This window comes from Oratosquilla oratoria, chromosome 37 (genome assembly GCF_046742065.1).
Source record: "Oratosquilla oratoria isolate Oo_2021 chromosome 37, ASM4674206v1, whole genome shotgun sequence".
Taxonomy (NCBI): domain Eukaryota; kingdom Metazoa; phylum Arthropoda; class Malacostraca; order Stomatopoda; family Squillidae; genus Oratosquilla; species Oratosquilla oratoria.
The window spans coordinates 18,942,580-18,958,261 of record NC_134813.1 but is presented as its reverse complement, the minus strand read 5'-3'; the positions used below and the strand labels follow the sequence as shown (position 1 = coordinate 18,958,261).

Below are 15,682 nucleotides of genomic sequence, written 5' to 3'. Positions count from 1 at the left end.
TGCAGTTTTGTTTCTTGTATGATGGCAATACGTATGTTGTGTTGTTTGAGGAAATATTCAAGTTTGTTTTTTCCTGTTGATGCCATCAACGTTATATTGTAAGATGCTGATGTGTGTCCTGTATATGTTGTAGATTGCTGTATGGGGTTGGGGTACAGATAGGGGAGGATTAGGATCAGGGTGAGAAGGAAGAAGAGGAGTGGTTGGGGAGGTGGAAAGGGGAGGGCAAGGGTGGGAGTGTGGGTGAGGATACAGGCTGGGAGTGGGATGGTGGGAGTGAAGTTATGGGTGGGCATGTAGAACAGGTCCATGTGTTTGTGTATTGTTTTATGTCAGCAAGTGTTGTATAAGTGAAGTGGGCCCAGTTTTTGCATCAATTGCACTGAACCAAGCCCCTTGTCCATCAGCTTGAGGTGGTGTGTTTGGAGCATGTTGGATATGTGTAGTTTGTATTGGACCAAGAGTTGCTCTCTACATCTCTGGCTAATAGCAGGAATTAAGGGATGATCTCCAGAGAATCACTCCTCAGTGCAGGAAAAATGTGAAGGTGCATTGTACGGAAAAGGGTTGCTGTGGCCAAGTAACCATTTGCAGATGTCTTGACAATAATAACCCAACACAGTAAATACAATACGGCAGCAAAAAACATTCAAGCATACCTGAATAAATTAGAAAAGTGACTCATAAATAACAGTGAGGAAGCTTCACCCCAGAAATCAACAGTAATACTGATCACCCCACACAACCATAGGACAAAAAAATGAAAGGACAAATCTTTCCATTGGAACAGTTCCCAAAAATTCAAAGTCTAACATTTACCTAGTCGTATTACCGTATTTTTCGGACCATAAGGCGCTTCGTACCATAAGGCGCACCCATAATTTCCTATTCCCTGTCCTTACATAAGGCACACCTGACCATAAGGCGCACCTGGTCTCGTCATCGGATAATCATGCATATGTGAGTGCATTCAGAACAACATTTTTGTTGTTGAATGAGAAAAATCAGTTGGGATCTAGCAAAATTACAAAAATAAATTATATATATTTTCATTTTGGTCAGTGAAATCAGACCACCTCCATGGATGGTCTGCCCTGCCAATACTCCTAAAAAACAACAAACACGTTACGGGAATTGTGGGGAATAAAACCAACATTAGCCGTTTTATTCCCGGATTTCTCTATTCACTTAAAAACACAAGATTACAAATGAAGGTAAATTATTAGTTTCGACCATGGGCGTAACATAGCAATAAAAAATTAATTATTAATTTTGTAAATTATAATGTATCAACGTAATATGCAATTTTGTGTGCGGAAATAAAAAACAAAAAATGTGCTGAAACAGATTTCGTAAGTAACGAAGTCATGTCGGATGAATGGTATGCCATGTTTGTTATGATAGATGCCGACGTCGAAGATATGAAAGGGTGATAAATTCGTCTAACCTAACCTAACCTGTGATTAATAAATCATTACCTGCAAATCAAATGTCATCCAGCTCATCCTCATTGTCGTCGTCGTGAGAGACGTTGGCGTCCCGATCCTATGCTACCGACTTCATTCATTAGCATATTTGCTTGTAGCAAGGTATCTTTTATTTTCATTTCCGCCCACAAAATTGCATATTACGTTAATACATTTTAATTTACAAAATTAATAATTAATTTTATATTGCTATATTGCGCCCATGATCGAAACTAAAAAAATACCCAAATGACTACAGTCTGAGTGGAGCGAGACTACCAATGCAAAATGGCTGTCTGTGTTGTGGACGCTATCATGTCATAGCCATGATAGCGTGAATGAATGCTGTGGCATGGACCCGAAAACTGTCGAAGTTTTCACAATTTTCTTGTCAAGATACATGCATCTTGGTTATAACTTGGTTGTAATTTTTGCTAGGCCTATCATGCACTGTCGCCATCGGCAGGCTAGCTACGATATGTGTCAAAATAGTATGTCACTATCCGAGGCATTTTTTTTGCACTGAAGCCACACATAAGGCGCACCGCACAATAAGGCGCACCACCCGATTTTGGCCGATGTTAAGAATTTTTCCCGCGCCTTATGATCCGGAAAATACGGTATATGGGTAGGGAGCTATGCTCTTGGTGACCCGTCTTTGTATCTTTCAGCATTGATTTTTTTCTTAAAAATCTTGAATAGTGTTTGCACACACTGTTTCTTAATTATTCCAGGTATCCAGCACTGTGTGGGAAGCTATTTTTTTCAGATCTCTTTCAGATTGAATACAAGACACCAATTGGAAAAAGTAATCACATATTACTAGAACTAGAAATGAAGAAACAAATATAGAAATTAACAAAAAAACACAGAAAAGGAAGACTTATGTATAACAAAACAGATTTTGGGAAACAGAAAATCCTTGCAAGAAGCAAATTGGGAAAAAATTGATAATGAAGAAACAAAGGTGGAAGAGAAATGGACAATTTGGAAGGAAATCTATAATGAAGGAGTGAGTGGATAAGTATGTACCTAGACAAAAGCAGGAAAGGGTATATGTAAAATCCTGGTATAATAAAAAAGTGCAGTAAGGCAAAAGAAGGAAGAGATAAAGCCTGGAAAAGATGGAAAAATGAAAAAAATCTCAGAAATAGAAAATATACACCAAACTAAGAAATGAATATCTAAAAATAACTAGACAAGAAAAAAGAAATAATGAAAAGGACAGAATAGACAAATGTAAAGATCAACCCAAATTATCTTATAGATATGTAAATGGCAAAATACTGTAAACAAAAAATACTTAAATTACATCAAGGTAACAGAGAATACATGGAAGATATAGAAATGGCAGATATTATGAACAAACATTTCAAATCTGTATTCACCAAAGAGGAAAAAATCTACAAAACTGTGATCAAAGAATTGAAGTAAGATTTCCTCCAATGAAGAAATTAAATATTACTCAGAATGAAATAAGGAATCAAATATTAAAGCTTGACGTTAACAAGTCACATGGCCCAGATGGAGTTGCAAACTGGATACTAAAGGAATGTACAAACAGGAAAAATATACAAAATGATTGAATGGTCACTCAAAGAAGGAAAACTACCAGGAGACTGGAAAAATGCCAATATAGTGCAAATATATAAGGGGGGAAATAAGGAAGACCCAACAAATTATAGACCAGTGTCCCTAATGAGTACAATAGTTAAAACTTGTGAGAGAATCATCAAAGATTGATGGACAAAATATTTGGAGGAGAATAATATCTTGAACCTGAGGCAATTTGGATTCAGACAGGGAAGATCATGTGCCACTAATTTGATTTGTTTCTATTCAAGATTTATTGATATATTGCAAGAAAGGGAAGGCTGGGCAGACTACTTTCCTGGACCTACAAAAGGCATTTGATAAGGTATCATACAGAAAATTGTTATATAAACTTGAAACAATAGGAGGTATACATAGAAAACTATTGAATTGGATGGAGGGCTTCCTACATGGAAGATAAATGAGAGTAGTGTTCCGAGACAAATATTCAAAATGGGAAGAAATGAGTAGTGGCGTCCCACACGGGTCAGTACTAGCTCCGATAATGTTTGCTATATATGTAAATGACATGGATGAAGGAATTGAAAGTTACAAGAACTGCTTTGCGGATGACGCAAAGTTATTAAAGAGAATAAAAACCTAAATAGACTGTGACTCATTACAGAGTGATCTGAACAAAGTCTCAGAGTGGAGCAAGAGATGGGAGGTAGAATTCAACATCAAGAAGTGCAGTATAATTGAATTTGGGAAGACCAAGAATAGAATATCAGGACAGTATAGAATTGGTGGAAAAGAAGTAAAGAAAGTAAATTCTGAAAGGGACCTAGGAGTAATCATCACCAAAGACATGTCATCAGATAAACATATAAGTAAAATAGTCAGAGAAACATACAATTTGTTGAGATCAATAAAAGTGGTCTTTAAATACCTGGATAAGGAAATGATTAAGAAAATATTACAGATACTGATAAGGCCAAAACTGGAATATGCAGCACTGATATGGTCACCCAGTACAAAAAAGAATATAAGAAAATTAGAAAGAATACAAAGAGCAAAGACAAAGATGGCCCCAACACTTTCAAACCTGACATATGAACAAAGACTGGCCAAAATGGAATTGCTGACCCTGGAACAAAGAAGAGAACAGGGGGACCTACTGACCATCTACAGAAATATGAAAGGAAAAGAATGCTTTAATAGAGAGGATTTATTAAAGTGGGACAGAGGAAAAACAAGAGGATATGCAATGAAACTCAAAAAGGATAACTACAGAAGAGACCTGAAAAAGAACAGCTTCCCACACAGAGTGATAGATATATGGAACAAATTGGATGAAAAAATAGTGTGTGCAAACACAATACAAGAATTTAAGAACAAACTTGATCTTGCGAGATACAAAAACGGGTCACCACGAGCATAGCTCCCCTTCCTGTACAATACAACTAGGTAAATACTAGGTAAATATTGCGATGTTTGAAGTGAAATACTTGGATCATCGCAAGATCCTATGGGCCACACAGTTGATGGCTGTATGCACCCATTTCCATTTATTTTTCTTTTTGTTATTAGGTTTGTGATGTTTTTCAGTATTTCTTCTTGTAATCAGTACTAGGAATACCAATGATTACAATTAAGTAAATGTTATATAGTTAATTCCATTAACTGAATATATCCTCACCTGAATGAGCTATCTCCCTCAGCTCAAATAAATGGTATGACATTAGTCAGACCAAAACCTACAAAAATACTACTATACAGGCAGTATAAAAAAATATTGAACTGTTGCAATGAATAGTTTTAGCTCATGTTTCACTAAAAGGACACCCTCAATGCCACAATGGCTGGCAATGGTCCTCAGATATTACCAGAGAGATCTCTGGGAATAAATGTTTGACTGCTGTATGTGTTGTATCAACATGGAACTGTTTTTATGTCACAGACTTATAGTAATTGGAAGTGAGCAGTCACCAGTTGTCAGTTCTTATATAAAAAGGTGAGGAAAAAACAAAGTTGTGAGAGGTGGTAGGCCCAGTCCAGAGGCTTAGTTCCTCAGGACTGCACATGTAAGATGGAAGAAGGTGCACTGAAGATGAACAACAGGGAGATGATTCTGACATATATTTCACTGAGCCACTGCTTGCAGTTACCCATCATCAGTTCCAACTAACCTATCAACTACACTAATCAGCCATTCAGTCTTGTACTGAGGCATCAGGCCATCTCCAATTTTTCTCCTTTTATACTTCCCATTTAATACAAAATATATATTTCCTTACCACCAGCCTGTGTCTTTGGTGGTGACACAACACGCTGAAGGATTGCATGCCTGAAGGAGAGAGGACGACGCGTTGCATTGGTACCTTCAGCTTCCTCTTCACCTGGGATGTGACGTGCAGGAGACCCAACCTTGAGGAAGCTGCCACAAACACAAAAAGTGATGATGAAAAGACAATTTAATCCATTTATCAAAAATGAGCTACCCCAAAATAATGTATTTTCAGGCAAATGTGTAAAACTTTTTCCCAAAATTTTTAAGAAAATTACCTTGAACCAGTGAACCTCTCATAAGTCAGCATAATAGGGGCACAGTCCATGCCCATTTACAAGATTTTCCGACTTATGAGTCATACCTCTAATAACCCTATCTCTAGCCAAAATAGTTCTAAATCATTTGCCATGTTTATTGCTGCAGAATATCCATTCTTGTGTAATGAAAATGTGTTTGGAGGCAAAAAGAAGACTTGACATAGTACTTTTTTTCTTTTATCTAAACACACTTGAAACATATGAACAGTGATTTATTTTGCACAATTACAACTTGTTGAGCACTTAGCACTTACATAAATTTAAAAAAATGGAAAATGGCATCGCTGTCATGACGGGTCATCCCTGCATCTTGTCCATTGCAGGGGTGCATCATTCACCACTGCTTCTGACCCAGGGCGGTGGGCGGGGTGCGGGGGGGGCCCGTCATCCGGGAGGTGCTCGGATGGGAGGGAGGGTGGGAGGGGTGTGGAGTGTGAGGGGGGGTGAAAGGGGTGGGAGTGTTTTTGTGCCTTTCCCTTTTTGGCTACCTCCCTTGTAGGGGGGAGAAAGCCTTGGTATATGTATGTATGTATTTGTTTTTGCTTTGTTATCATTTGTCTGTTTGAATTTCATTTATTAATAGTTGTGTCAATTTATTATTATTTACTGTTTACCTGTTTGTTTGTTATTCAACTATACCCATGCATTTGTTTATGTATTTTGTTTATCGCAAACATTATTATAGTTTTTGTTTATTATTATTTTATTATCATTATGACCTAGATATGGACCAAAAGGTCTCCTGTCGGCATGCTCCGCCTTTGTAATCCTTTGTAAAGAGGGAGGGAGGTGGTGAATGGGAGTGGAATAGGTGGGGATGAACTGGGTGGGAGTGGAATTATGCCTTTTGATTTTGGCTACCTCCCTTGTAAGGGGGAAAAAGCCCTTGGTATATGTATGAATGTAGCATAATCTATCTTTCCAATTCTTTCTGCAAAGTCTGGTGCAAGGATAAATGCTACTCCATGTTTTTTCATTTTCCGTTCCTTTATAAATTAGTTAAAAATCATTGTGTATCTTCATACACTCTCCATCTAATATGGTTTCACATATCCCCATGATGACTATATTTCTCTCTAACATTAAATCCACCACCTCCAATTTAACATTCAATGTAGATGCACTGATTGTACCTAATTGTACATTCCTAAGAGACAATCCAGTATTGTTGTGAGTTTGTTACCATAAGTTCCATCTGCTCCAAGATATCACTTGTGTTGCTTGAGCTTGAGTATCAAAACCATCAGCTTACTAGGCCTGTTGTGGTCCTTGAGACTGTTGATTAGTTCCACCATGGTGTCTCTTGCTCCCCAAAAGGTTGATCTGCTTTGATCAGACCCAAACAGACACCAAATAGGTTAAGCCCCTGCACCTCTACAAGGTTACAAACCCTCCTATTCTAGTAGATGAAAACTCTAGAACCACAGCAGGGAATGCTGTAGAGTAAGGAGGATACATGTCTAGCTTCTTTCCCATTAATTCAGGAATGAGGCAAGGGTGTATCCTTGCCCCAACACTTTTCAACATCTACATGGACTGGTTATTGGCCAGAGTTTTCGATCAATGTCGTGCGGAATATCTACTGGCAACACCAAGGTCACTGACCTCATGTTTGCTGATGATGCTATCCTTCTTGCAGAGTCATTGAAAGTCCTGGTTGCAGCCTTCAAGTCACTGTATAGGAAGGCAAGACTACTTGGACTTCAGGTCTCCTGGACCAAGACTAAGGTACAGAGTTTGGGGGCTTACTGGGTGACATAGTTCAGTCTGTCCATACATGTGGTGAGGACACTGGAGTCTTGGAGAGCTTTACATACCTTGGTAGTGTGTAGTGCATAAAAGTGGTAGGTCATGTCAGGAAGTACTTCAAAGGATTGGCATTACCCATGGTGTTTCGGAGTCTCATCCAGAATATATGGCATTGTTGTTGTTTATAGAGAGATGAGATTTGAATCTTTAAGTTACATGTGCTCCCTGTATTGCTGTACAGCTGTGAGACATGATCATCGAATGCTGACTTGAAGAGAGGTCTTGATGTCTTTTGTAATAAGTACCTTTGAAGAGTCATACAGTATTGCTGGAATGACTTTGTATCAAACCATAGACTATACTGTGAGGCTCAGATTAAGCTAGTTACCAGAATAATTCTTGAATGTCAACTCCAGCCATACAGGCATGTGGCATGTTTCCCTGATGTTGATCTTACTCACAAGGTTGTCTCCACAAGAGTAACAACCTTGATGGAGGAGACACAGGGGACTCTCACAGAGTTCATGGCTGGGGCAAGTAGATCAAACCTGTTGAGAACTCTTTGGATTGGGAAGGGTGGCAGCGTGGGAGCTTGTTTGGAGAGACTGAGGGGACTGGCAATGGCATGTATTTACCTAGTTGTAGCTTCTGTGTATTCCATATTCCCTTGGTGTAGTTTCACTATTTCCTGTTTTTCAGTTTACCTATCTATAGTTTTGGTTGATCCTTACATATTTCTATTATGTCTTCTTCATAGTTTCTTTTTTCCTCCCTGTGTATTTTTACATACTCATTCCTTTGAGTGATACATATTTGCCACTTTCTAGGTTTTCCCTTTTTTTTTCATCTTTTCCAAGCTTTATCTTCTATCTTTTGCTTTGCTGCACCTTTTTTTAAAACAACACTTAATATATACCTTTTCCTGTTTTTGTCTTGGTACATATTTATCCACTCATTTATTATGGATTTCCATCAGAATCATCCATTTTTCTTCCACTTGTGTATCTTCATTGTAGAAAACTTCTGAACTCGCTTCTTGAACAAATTTCCTAAGTTTCCCAAAGTCAGTTTTACTAAACATCAGTTTCTGTATTTCTCATTTATCTATATATTTCCTCATTTAGTTCTAATTCAAGTAATATGCGGTCACTCTTCCCAACTGGTGTCTTATATTCAATTTTATCTACAATTTCAAGTTCATTGTATGTTCTATAGTTATGTCATGTGATACATTTCCCCATATATCCTCTCCACCTTTCACTGTCATCTTTTCCCAACAGATTTCTTTGCAGTTAAAATGTCCCATAAGTACCAAATTTCCTCCATGTTTCAGCATCTCATTTAATAAAAGCCTTGTATCTTCTAACATTTTAGAATCTCTCTCCAACAACCTGTTTTTGGGGGCATACAAATCTCTGCAAACTTTCTACTTTTCATGTCACTATATTCAACTATCATGATCATTTCCACCCTGTTCTCTCCATTTGTAACTTTTGTCACATTTAAGTTTTTCTTAGCCAAGAACATGACTCCACCCTGTTTCTCCTCTCTATTTCTAAGCCAGTGATTATATAAATCCATGTCCAACACTGGTGACAGTGGACCCCTTAATTTTGTCTCCACAATTTCCATTATGTCTGTTTTTACTTTCCACAAAATTAAATTAATTTAATCCTGAAATTAATCTGTCTATAATAGTATAAGCCACTTTTAATTTTCTGCACTTCTCTGTCTCCTCTATTCCTTTCATTTTTTCTTGAATATGCCATTTCCTCAGCCTAATGTCTAACAATCTCCAATAGAACTTTTTTTCTCTGTCTCCATTCTTTTCTCATTTTTTCTTTAGCTTTGCTTCTTAATGTCTTCTCTCTTTCTCTTTCCTCATTACTGTCTCTTTTTATCCATAAACCTTTATGGTGTTCATTTTTTGCTAACTTTCCTGTTGTTGCTATCTCTTCTGCAATTTGCGACCTTAATTTCATATTTAGGGCTCGATTTCTTTCTTCTGCATATTTTCCCATTCTATGCACTTCCTCTATTTCCTTTTCTATTTCTTCTCCTTTGTCTTGTGCTACTTTCAGAACTTTTCTTGCCAATTCTTTCTCTTCTTTGTCTCTCAAGGACCTAACTAGGTTGTATTTTTCCTTTAGATCATATACTAATATACGCTTCTTGTTATCCACTGTATCTCTTACAAAATTTTCTTTTTCCTTGATTACCTGAATGACTGTATCTTTAGCATTTTCCTGCATTTGTTGGTGAACAATTTCCTTAAAAACTATCTTATAATTTTCTTGATCTTTTTTCCATTCTTTCCTGAGCTGCTGTAAATCTTCCTCTCCTATATTTCTTCCAGTTTTCTCAGTCATTGCCTTTACTTGTTCATTCACCTCTTTTTTCATGGTTGCACTTTTAGTGGTATTTTATTTTTCAACCTCTCATATTCACATTTTACCTCAGTGAGTAAAGCAATGGAGTATGTCCCCAATTTATGATTGATGATGATCTTGGATGTAATATAGTGTCAAACTCCATTTACTCTACAGCTATCTTAATCAAGACCCTGGAAACTTTGGAGCAGTAAGTGGCAAGCAAGGCTAGTGTGTCCATCAGGACCTAGACCATGGAGCACTACCAAGGGCAATGGTACAAACATATGATGGCAGACTGGAGCATTAAATGAGATCACCCTGAGATAGTCCACAAATGCAAGAGCTTCAAGCACAAATTCCTGCTTGAATAGACAACAATTGAGCTTTTACCTCCTCACAGTAACTAATGTCTTATCTACCACACAGTTTTATATAAACTACAGTAATCTCTCCCGTATCCGGTTCGCCATTATTCGGAACTCACCACTATCCAGATGCCCTGTAACTACCAGAGTTCCCTTCAGTATCTGAATGGTGACCAGGATCTGGCGAACATATCTGGAGTGATTCAAACAGCCCACACGTCACTACAGCACGCGCGTCCCACCCCCTTCCTCCCCCATGCCCCATCCCCTGCCCATGCCGTGTGTTATCGTGTGTTAAGATCATAACTCCACATTGTGTTAGACAACAATTAATGGCTAGAGTGTGATGAAGGAGGCCCTGGGATGCACTTGCAAACTGAAGAAGAAATTGCTGAAGAGGTGATGCACCCGGATGAGCCTCACTCTGATAGTGATGATGATGATAATGATGAGGTTGTTGTTGAGGCAAGGCCTAAGTTTTATGAGGCCAGGGCAAGCCTTGAAGTGCTCCTGGATTTTATTGAACATCCTGCTGCTGATGAAGAAATGTGCAGCTACACCTCATCATTATGGATGATTTGAGGAATGCTGATCAGAAAACACAGCAAGTGGCCAACGAGGCAGACCAAGCTGGACACCTTCTTCAGGGTAACAACATCATCTCGTGAGGACGCACCACACCCAGGGCCATCGACTCATCGCGACTCGTCATCACCACCACCAAAATCAACTCGTGAGGACTCACCACACCCAGGGCCACCGACTCATCACGAGTCGTCATCACCACCACCATTGACTCGAGACAACTCACCACCACCAACTCGCTCTCCTCCAGCAACACCTCGGTGAACTCCATTACCACCACTGCCCACAGCATGATGTAATCATGTAGTACTGTACAGTATGTACTGTGTGTGGGTTTTTTTATATACACATTAATGTACACGTGTGTTTATACATTTATTTACAATAAATTAACAGTGGATTGGGCACAATAACATTTTTTTTTGTATTTTAACCCTCGTTTTCTTTGATAATAATGGCTAAAAAAAAAAAAAAATAAAAAAAAATAAATAAATAAATAAATAAATCTCCGCATATCCAGAAACTCTGCGTATCTGTCACGGCTGTGGCTCAATTGATCCGGATACGGGAGGGATTACTGTATAACCTTGGTTTATGAGGGAGTTTCAAATTGTGTTACTGAATAAATTTATACTATGTTGCATCTTCTTTTTTATTATCCACCTAAATTAAAGTGAGTCTAATCACTTATTTCTCCTGATAGACTATGAAATCAATGTGATGAAGATGAAATTTTGAAATACCTCCATTACAAAATAAATTAGCTTTTAGAAAAAACTAACTTCAAACCTAACATCAACATGCTCAAATTAGGTAATACCAAGTGTTGATATCAATGCAACAAATATTTTGTGAATCAATGTAATTAGAGAATAAGAGACCCCAAAGAACAACACCTTTCCTGTATATTAATTAGGTACAGTTAGGTAAATATATCATAACACAGAAAATAGTCCAACATTTCTTCCAAGAGAGTATAGGTGGGCCTGAGAACCATTGACAGCCACTATAGAGAGGCAGGTTTAGTTAGTAAAGCTTGAGGCAACAATTACTCCCATTACCTGGATTAGACTTTCCATCAACACAAGTTGTGAACAAAGATGACAACTACTCAAGATGAATTCTTCCAAGAGATATGTATAGGTGGGCCTGAGAATCATTGACAGCCACTATGGAGAGGCAGGTTTTGAGTTAGTAAAACCTGAGGCAACAATTACTCCCATTACCTGGATTAGACTTTCCATCAACACAAGTTGTGAACAAAGATGACAACTACTCAAGAAGAATATTGTTGATATGCTCATTTTTGTTTTTTTTACTTACATATTCAGCTTAGGAGTTGTGTTCATTTTGGTTCTGGGTGGTTCAGGTTTGTGTTTGGCTGCTGCTCTCTTGGCTAAAAACTCTTTCCGCATTGCATCACCTCCAGAGGCGCCAACAGTAGAAGATCTTGGCCGTTGGAAGCCAAGGGGGGAGTCACTGAGGCCCTCCAAACGCACTTTGGCAGGAGTTGCAGGGCTGGGACTCTTTTCAGTACTCAAACTTACATTAGCTGTATCCTGATAGAAAAATGCAATAGAGTGAGATCTAAAACTGTTTTTATACATATATATATATACATATACCAAAGGCTTTTCCCCCTTACAAGGGAGGTAGCCAAAAAACAAAGTGATAAAATTCACTCCCACCCATTCCGTCCCCACATACTCCATTCCCATTCACTTCCCTCCCTCCCTCTTGGCTCCTACTGGATGATGGGTCATTCCTGCATCTTGCCCACTGCCCTGGGTCAGAAGCAGTGTCGCAAAACACAGCACATCCACAGCAAGGCCATTTCATTAAATCGGCAATCCCCCTCTCCGTCCCCTCATGCAGAAAAAGAGAAGATGGGGAGAAATCTCTTTGAGCTGTGTCAAATTATTTTTCCACACATACTCCCTCACCCCCATCCCCACCCACTCCCCCTCATGCATCACAGCATCATCCATACACAATCATTCTCCATTCACCCCTTTCTTCTGTCTTTTCCTGTCCTTCCTTAAGACATTCCCCTCTTTCCCAATGCCCCTTTTACCCCATCGATGCATCTTATCCTTGGTCACCCTCTCATGTTCACTCCTTCCACACCTCTTTTACTAACCTTTCTTCACTCATTCTTTCCATATGTCCAAACCATTCCAATACTCTTTCATCAACCCTATCTCCCAACTCCCTTTCCACCCCCGTTCTCCTCCTCACTTCCTCGTTTCTCACTCTATCCAGCATAGTAACCCCTATCATACTTCTTAGGCACCTCATCTCATGACACCAGACAAACATGTAAACAAAATAGTTGGAGAACCCTGCAACTTAATAAGATGAATGAAAGTGGCCTTTGACTACAAGGACGAGGAAATGGTGAAGAGAATACTAGTTACATTGATAAGACCAAAATTAGAGTATGCAGCACCACTATGAACACCCAGTACAATAAAAAACATAAAGAAACTAGAAAGAATTCAAAGAGCATTAACAAAGATGGCACCAACACTTAGCAAGATGTCATATGAACAAAGATTGGACAAACTAAACTTATTAACCCCTTCCATACGGTGCCGCACACGTAGGCGTCATGAGGAGCAAGTGGATTCGTGACGCTGCCATATCGGCGTCTTGATTATATTTATTGTAGTCGCCCCTGTGTTTTTACATTCTCCCTAATCTGCTCTTAATCCCATTCTCTGTGGTTTTCAAAATTCACGGGTGAAAGAGAGAACGATCGATATAAGCCGTGACTATATTTTATGATGCGAGTATCATTACGCCACGTCGTACGGCTGGCATTGGCTGCTGCCCACGAGATTTAAGTCCCGTAGTGAAGTGGTTAACACTGGAGCAAAGAAGAGAAAGAGGTGATTTGATAACCATCTATAGAATTATGAAAGGATTGGAAATCCTTGATAGGAATGATCTACTTACATGGGAAAGAAGAAATACAAGGGGACACGAGAAGAAACTTAAGAAGGACAGTTACAGAAGAGATCTGAAAAAGAACAGCTTTCCACACAGCGTGATAGATACATGGAATAAATTGAAAGAGAAAACAGTGAGTGCTAAAACTATACATGACTTTAACCACTTCACTACGGGACTTAAATCTCGTGGGCAGCAGCCAATGCCAGCCGTACGACGTGTCGTAATAATACTCGCATCATAAAATATAGTCACCGCTTATATCGATCGTTCTCTCTTTCACCCGTGAATTTTGAAAACCACAGAGAATGGGATTTAGAGCAGATTAGGGAGAATGTAAAAACACAGGGGCGACTACAATAAATATAATCAAGACGCCGATATGGCAGCGTCGCGAATCCACTTGCTCCTCATGACGCCTACGTGTGTGGCACCGCATGGAAGGGGTTAAGAAACAACTGGATGCGGAAAGATACAACTGCGGGTCTCTACAAGCATAGCTCTTCTCCCACAAAATACAACTAGGTAAATACACACACGCTGATGTTGGCGTGAATGGAAGGCTAGCAAATGAGCTCTCATTCCACGCTTTTTCAACAATAAAGAAGGAAATGCCTAAGTTGTGTTTAAGAAAGAGAAGAAGTTGTGTTTTTCGGGTGATCGCTATGGTAAAATAAGTATCCAGTTTGATATATTGTATTAACACACAAAAATGGAGGAAGGAAAAAAAGGAAAAATGAATGAACAAAGAGAAGATTGGACATGAGCAGAGTTGAGTCACCACTAGGGGTGATACTGAAAAAAACTTGTTTGATTGATACCCCAAAGTCAACTCAAAGGTGGGACACCAATGGTTTTTCAGGGTCTCCAAGAGAACGAGGACTATTAGGTAAAGGTTTAGATGTAGAAAGAGAAACTAGGTATAACAATGTGCTAAGAAATTGGGATATTAATGACTTGATGGAGGAACTAGTAGATTTAAAAATTGATTATAGAGCAATGCACAGAGATAAGCTAAGAAAAACTAATGAAGATATGAAAAAAGAGCTTAATGATCTAAAAAATTGAATTAAATATGGTCAGAAGTGATAACTAAAGAATGAAAAATGAAGATAGAAACAAAAATGATGTGTTGAAAAAGGTCAAAGAACAAATACAAGCAGTGCCTGAAAAAGTTAGTGAATCAATTAAGGAGACAGATCTCCTAGAAAAAAAAATTCCATAGAAACTAGAACAAGAAAATCAGAAAATAACATTTAAAGAAATAGTACAACAGCAGGTGGAGGAAAATGCTAAAGAAATGGTAATTAAATTAAAGAAAAGGAAAACTAAGTAAGAGACACAGTGGATAAAAAAATGTGCATTGTAGTTTATGGTATTAAAGAAAAATATCATACATACCATACATATCAAAGACTTTTCCCCTTATAAGGAAGGTAGCTAAAAAACAAATGCATAAATACCACTCCCACCCATTCCATCCCTATCACACTCCACTCCCCTCCACCCTCTTCCCTCCCTCTTATCTTGGCACCTCCTAGATGACGGATCATCTAACACACACCTACCAAACAACAAGAAAAACATAATGTATACAAATACCAAACAGAAAAAGAAGAGAAAGAAATTGCAAAGGCAATTCTGAAAGAGGTTCAAGAGGAGGGACAGTAATTGGACAAAGAGATTGAAGAAGTGCATAGGATGAGACAATACTCTAGAGAAAAACACTACAGGCCACTTAAGATCAAACTAAGGTCTCAAATGATAGCTGAAGAAATACTAACAAAAGCAGCAAAGTTGGCACATAGTGAAAATTGTGAAAATGTATGAATAAAAAAGGAAATGAGTGATGAGGAAGTGAAAAGACACTTAGAAATGAAGCAAATTATAAAAGAAAAGAAAAAAAAACTGAGAATGAGACTGAAAAGAATTAGTTTTTTTTTGGAGAGCACTGGATCTGAAGCTGAGAAAATGGTACATCAAAAAAAGAAAAAATACTACTACTACTACTAATAATAATAACATATATCAACATAGACAGTATGATTTCAGG

At 38.3% G+C, this 15,682-nt stretch overlaps 1 protein-coding gene across 4 annotated transcripts in view; it reads right to left on the bottom strand.

Annotated features, from left to right (window-relative positions):
- Positions 1 to 15,682, bottom strand: part of LOC143019553 (TBC1 domain family member 1-like) — a 155,680-nt gene that overhangs the window by 53,083 nt on the left and 86,915 nt on the right. For all 4 annotated transcript variants that reach the window (XR_012965824.1, XM_076175288.1, XM_076175287.1 and 1 more), the window contains exons 13-14: positions 12,001 to 12,236; positions 5,297 to 5,436 (exon numbers count right to left, since the gene is read on the bottom strand). Coding sequence is in view for 3 of the 4 variants with exons in the window: in XM_076175288.1 (XP_076031403.1) it covers positions 5,297 to 5,436; positions 12,001 to 12,236 (376 nt within the window). In the remaining variant the exon portion in view is untranslated. The remainder of the gene's footprint in view (positions 1 to 5,296; positions 5,437 to 12,000; positions 12,237 to 15,682) is intronic.